Here is a 6,175-nt window from a genome sequence, read left to right as displayed (position 1 = left end):
TTTTTTTTTTTTTAATCTTTGTAGCTATCTTATTTAGGAATTGAATGCAAGGCAGTTTGCCCAATGCAGTTCCCAGCTGACTTTTTCGTTTGTCTTAGCGATTTGGGGTCCCAAGATTTTTCTTTTCACAAGTGGCTAATGCCTGGTATAGACCCTAAGTTGGACCTGGAGTGTCCCATTCTTTGTAGATTTCCACTGAATCGCTGCTGCCTCCAGTGAAGTAGTTTAAGCTCCTCACTAGCTCACCTCCCTCAGTGTTCCTCAGCCATTCAACACATTCTGATTTGCAGTGTGCCAGTACCAAATGCCTTCTCATTTTTCTTGCAGAATTTAGCCTACGAAATCATCCTAACCCTGGGACAGGCCTTTGAAGTCGCTTACCAGCTAGCACTACAAGCAAGAAAAGGGGGACACTCCTCCACACTTCCAGAAAGCTTTGAAAACAAACCCTCCAAACCCATCCCCAAGCCCCGCGTTAGCATTCGCAAATCCGTGGTAAGTAGAAAAGATATAGATGTTCTAAAAGCCTTGAACAGGAGGGAAAGGGGCTGCTAAGCTGGCCCTTGCATGGTATGGGTGCCATCTGAATCCAGGGCCTCTTGTTCATCCTTTCCCTTGGCCTCCTCCCAGCATGTCTGCATCATCATCTCAGCCTGGTTCCTACCAAGTCTTAGGGACCATCTCCCTCAACTTGCAGCCTCCAGAGAAATCCACTTTCTTAGTCACCTGCAGCAACCCTATGAAGGGTCTCAGCAGCAGGTACTGGCCGTTTTTGGTGAATCTTACCTAAAGGTTCAGGAAAGCTTGGGAGCAGTACTCCCTGAGGCTTCAGCCACCATCCCATCAGAGGACAAAGCCTCCTGCAAGTCCCTGGCCTCCAGAGAGGTGTGCAGAGGTACACAGTGATGATAGCCTCAGTCCCCAGCTAGAGGCAGCTGGATGCACAGGCTGCTCTGCTATATGCAAGGCCTGCGCCATGGCCCGGGTGCTTTGCCTCCCACAGCTGAGGCTTCCTGCAACGTGGTGACTGTTCAGAGGGTGCAGCCCCTCCTTCTCGGCATCTGCCTTCCTCCAGGAATTTCCTCCCCTTCCCTCCCACAGGGCTCTGCAGACATCCTGTCCCAACAGGCTTGCATGACTTCAAAGCGGCCTCCTCTGGTAGTAGCAATATCCAAAAGCTGGAAGTTTCCCAGCCAGCCTCCCATCTGGTTTCTGCCCCGGCTGCCGTATTGCATCCTAGAAACCCTGGGACTCCCCCAGAATGCATTGCTCTCACGCCCCCAAATCCTTCCATCTGGAACTGTCTCTCCTCCTCCTCACCAGCCCCTACCTTCACTCTCATGGGGGAACAGCAGGCATTTTTAACATTTGCAGGGAGGCACCTCCCTTTGTGACCATGCAATTCTTGTTTCCAGTCTTCTTTTGGGGCCCTACCCGTCATTCTTCTTGGCAACATCAACGTCCACAGGGATGACCCCTCCAGCATATGCTCTCACAGTTCCTTGACAGTTTACTTTCATGATCTTTCCTTCTGGCCCCAGCCGTTCACTCCCATGCCCATCACTCATTACTGATCATTCCCAGGAGCTGCACCTCCTCTGAAGTCTTCTTCCAGCAACACCCTCTGAGCCCCTAACCCAACTCAACACACTAGCTCCCAGTTCTCTGTCTCCAGCCCTGGGCATCCCCCAACTCCAGATTCATGTGGCCAACTTCTTCTTTCACATTTCCGCCTTGATGCTTCACAGACAGCTGAAACTTAGCATGTAAAGAACACAATTCCTGCTTTTCCCCTTAAACCTCTTCTCACCATCTTCCCCACCCCACAGCCACTCACCATGTTACTCAAGCCCAAAGTCTACAAATTAGCCTGGACTCCTGCCTTACCCTCACCTCTGTATCCAACCCAGGAGCAGATCCCATCCATTGCACCCCTAAAATATATCTCAGTCCACTCTTCCCCACTTCCTCCATCTCTCTTCCAGTCTGGGCCACTGCCACCTGGCCCCAGGCCTATACAGTATAGCTCCTTGAGACTCCCCTCCCGACACAGCAGAGATCAGTCATGGCACCCTGTGCCCCAAGTACCCAGAATGCAGTTTCCCACCACGGTCCTCTTTAATGCTCAGGTATTCCTGTTCCTTGACTATATAACGCTCACTCCTAACAGGTCTTTAGGCCACCTGTTCCCCACACCGGGAATATCCTCCCCTGATTTCTGCATGGCTGACTTCGTCTTGTCATTCAGGTCTTGGCTACTTGAAGAGGCAGATGTCCTGACCATCCAATCTGACATAGACCCTCAGTCACCTTCAAGCATGTCATCTACTTTTAATTCTGTATAACATTTATTAATTGAGGGTTTTTTTTTTAACTGATGGCTTGTTTATTGTCTACCTCCCTCCACAAAAAAGTAAGTTTCATGCACACAGGGACCCCACCTGTCTTGCCACCACCAGAACCAGGCCCATAGCAGGTGCCCAGTGAATATCTGTGGATGAAGAAATGAGGGCCTGTGGATGGATTTCACACGTATATCTTTGAGACTGATTAGGCTGTTAAGTGTCCAGGAATTTGCAGAATGTTTCTGAGATTATCTCTTAGACTATTGTATTCATTCTCATGTGGGCTGAATAAATCTGTTCACAGCAGGTGCCTCTAACTGACCTCACCCCGCTCCCCATAGGCTTCTTCCAGAAGAGTACAAAGGGTTGGGTGCCATAAGAGCTTGTAGAATATTCATCCAGATGCCTTCACTGGGAAATAGGAACATACACAGTGAATAATACTGATATCATTTACCTGCTTCAAGGTCAGTCCCCCTCGACAGGCGTTAGTATTCTGGTTCCCTCAGCTCTGGGCATTTCTTGGTAAGAAATATTCAGTGATCCCTAAGAACACGTGGGGTCCTTCCCACAGCCTTATGAAGATATAGTCAAAGCACGGTAGAAGGCAGCTGCATGGTGCCAGAGAAATGGGAGAGGCCTTCCCGCAACCCCAGACTCTAAGCAGAGTAGGCAGCTAGAACAGGGCAGGCAGACCTGGAAACACCAAAAGAAGAGGCAGCTGTGGTACAGATCTCACCCTGGGGTCGTTCCTGAGAGCAGACAGCCTGGTCCGACCCCAGGAGGGGCCTGTTGTATTTGTATGCACAGAGACACCCAGTCACCTTCAAGCATGTCATCTACTGTGTAGCATTTAATTCTGTGTAGCATTTATTAATATTAAAACCATTTTAGAACCCACCTGGGTTTGGCTCAAGGCTCAGCCTGACTGGGCCCCTGCTCACCTCCTCGTCCTCAGTTGTCTGCCCTCCTGATTCCCAGCCTGTAAACTGACCCCAACCCCTCAACGACCATTTTCCCTTACCTCTGGGACTCTTTTTTTATTGCTATGTGATATTTTGACACATATATACAATGTGTAATGATCATGTTAGTAACTGAGATATCCATCTCAAACATTTTTGTGTTGAGAAATTACAATTCTAGCTATTTTGAAATATACAATAAATTATTGTTAACTATAGTCACCCTACTGTGCTATCAAATACTAGAACTGACTCCTTCTATTTAACCATATTTTTGTACCTATTAACCAATCTCTCTTCATCCCTACTCTCCCTTCTTCACTTTCCAACCTCTGGTAACCACCATTCTACTCTATCTCCATGAGATCCACTTTTTATAGCTTCCACATACGAGAAAGTGCAATATTTGTCTTTCTGTGCCTGGCTTATTTCACTCAACATGATGATCTTCAGTTCACCCATGTTGCCACAAATGACAGGATCTCATTCTTTCTATGGCTGAATAGTATTCCATTGCGTATATATGCCACACTTGCTTTACCCATTCGTCCATTGATGGACACTTAGTTTGATTCCATGTCTTGGCTACTGTGAATAATTCTGCAATAAACATGGGAGTGCAGATACCTCTTCAATATACTGATTTATATATATATACACACACACACACACACACACACACACACACATACATATATATATATACACATACATATATATACCCAGTAGTGGGATTGCCGGAATAGATGGTAGCTCTGTTTTTAGTTTTCTTGAGGAACCTCTGTGCTATTCTCCATAGTGGCTTTACTAATTTATGTTCCCACTAATGGTGTAGACGTGTTTCCCTTTCTCTGCAGCCTCACCAGCATCCGTTATTTTTTGTCTTTTTGATAGTAGCCATTCCAACGGGGGTGAGATGGTGTCACGCTTGGTTGTCATTCGCATGTCCCTGATGATTAGTGATGTTGAACATTTTTTCCTATACCTGTTGGCCATTGTATGTCGTCTTCTGAGAAATGTCTGTTCAGTTCTATGGCCTACTATTTAATCAGAGTGGGTTTTTTTTCCTATTGAGTTATTCGAGTCCCTTATTTATTCTGGTTACTAATCCCTTGTCAGATGGATGCTTTGCAAATATTTTCTCCCTTTCTGTAGGTAGTCTTTTCGCTTTGTTGATTGTTTCCTTTGCTGTGCAGAAGCTTTTTTGCTTGATGTAATTCCATTTGTCTATTTCTGCTTTTACTGCCTGTGCTTTTGAGATTTTACCCAAAATATCTTTGCCCAGACCACTGTCCTATAGTATTTCCCCAGTGTTTTCTTCCAGTTCTTTATTGTCTCAGATCTTCTGAGCCTTTAATCCATTTTGAGTTGATTTCTGTATATGGTGGAAGATGAGGCTCTGTTTCATTCTGTGTATAGATTATTCTGCGACTTCTGCATGTGCTGTTTCATCTACTTCAAATGCCCCCTTCTCCTGTCTTCAGGCAAATACTTGCTGGTCCTTTGGCTGTCCGTTTAAATATTACCTCATTCTTTCAATACCATTTATTCGACAAGTATTTATTGTATGCCTACTATTTAGGGGGTTGCCAGGAGCTTTTCTGCGTTTTGGAAAAAATGGCAGGGAAACAGAATCCTGCCTCCATAAGCATACATGGCAGTAGAGGATGAACAAATAAATATGAGGTGACGCATGTGGCAATAAGTATTGTGAAGAATAAGGCAGAAGAGAAGAGCCAAAAAAGTCAGGGTGCTTTTTGTAGGAGTGAACAGGTAAGGCTTCTAGGAAGAGAGGTGGCAATGGAAGTGGCATTTGAGCAGAGATCTGAATGGCATTGGAGCATGAGGCTTGCAGGTGTCCGAAGAAGGGAACTCGGGCAGAGCAGAAGAACAGCGTAGAGGCCCTGGGCGTGGGCTTGGTGGGCAGAAAGAGCAAGGAAGCTGTGTGGCTGGAGCACAAACGTCAGGGGTACTGGAGGTCACAGTGGGGAGTTCAGGTTTTGTTCTGACTGACTGTGATGGAAACCACTCAAGAGGGAGAGCTGGGGATTGGCATGGCCTGATTCACCTCCTCCAGGAAGCCCCCCCTGGCTCCCGAGGTGTGTGCCCACAGAGTGCCCTCTCTTCCCCTCGTGTCTCACCTCTCAGCACTAAAATCCGCCTCTGTCTGCTCCCCGTCTGTGTGCTCACAAGGGCAAGGGCTGTGCCTCATTCACCATCACCCTTCGGTGCCCCGCACAGAGTTGATATGCGGTAAATGTGTGTCCAAAGAGCGAGCCCGCGAGCCGCCCAGACCAGCATCGCCGTCCCCGGCCTGGGGCACGGGGCCTCGCGCTGGGTTCGCCGGCGGCGTCCGCGTGCATGCGCGCACCCGCGCGGCGACCGTATAACAGGCATCAGCCTTTCTGTTTTAAAGCAGATCGACCCATCTGAGCAAAAGACTCTGGCCAATCTGCCGTGGATTGTGGAGCCGGGCCAAGAAACCAAGAGGGGCATTAATACCAAGTATGAAACCACGATTTTCTGATACTCGCCGTCCTCCTGTCCTCGCGGTGCCTTGCTCGCCACGCAGTCCCGGAGCAGGCTTTCCTTCGCGCCTCCGCGTCCACCCAGCCCAGGAGGAAGACTGCTCTGAGCGTGCGGCCTCATTACGGGCGAAAGGCCACTGGCCATTCCTGGGGAAGTTCTTTCTGCACCAGTGACGGAAAATGCCAAGACTTTCCAGTCGCAACCCCTGAGAGGCGTGAGTTGAGATGGGTTTTCCCTGATGCTCCCGACTCCCCGCCCCACCACCTCCCAAGGTATTTCTGATGACTCCGCCCCAGTACGTGCTTTGCTTCATTTGGGGATAATACCTTTTCTTTT

The 6,175-nt window shown here is 48.2% G+C and overlaps 1 protein-coding gene across 37 annotated transcripts in view; it reads left to right on the top strand.

Moving 5' to 3' along the window:
* Positions 1–6,175, top strand: part of ANKS1B (ankyrin repeat and sterile alpha motif domain containing 1B) — a 1,267,908-nt gene that overhangs the window by 1,250,898 nt on the left and 10,835 nt on the right. For 16 of the 37 annotated variants that reach the window (XM_017511038.2, XM_017510994.2, XM_017511063.2 and 13 more), the window contains 2 exons: positions 328–495; positions 5,727–6,174. In XM_017511038.2, the coding sequence (XP_017366527.1) occupies positions 328–495; positions 5,727–5,837 (279 nt within the window). In that variant the 3' untranslated portion in view covers positions 5,838–6,174. Of the gene's footprint in view, positions 1–327; positions 496–2,248; positions 3,704–5,710; position 6,175 lie in introns of those variants that run through there. The other 21 variants (XM_017511070.2, XM_017511028.2, XM_017510984.2 and 18 more) reach the window with 4 other exon arrangements.

Source organism: Cebus imitator, unplaced genomic scaffold, assembly GCF_001604975.1.
Source record: "Cebus imitator isolate Cc_AM_T3 unplaced genomic scaffold, Cebus_imitator-1.0 Scaffold18, whole genome shotgun sequence".
Taxonomy (NCBI): Eukaryota; Metazoa; Chordata; class Mammalia; order Primates; family Cebidae; genus Cebus; species Cebus imitator.
Note: the sequence above shows the minus strand (reverse complement) of the source record. Positions and strands in the feature narration are given on the sequence as shown.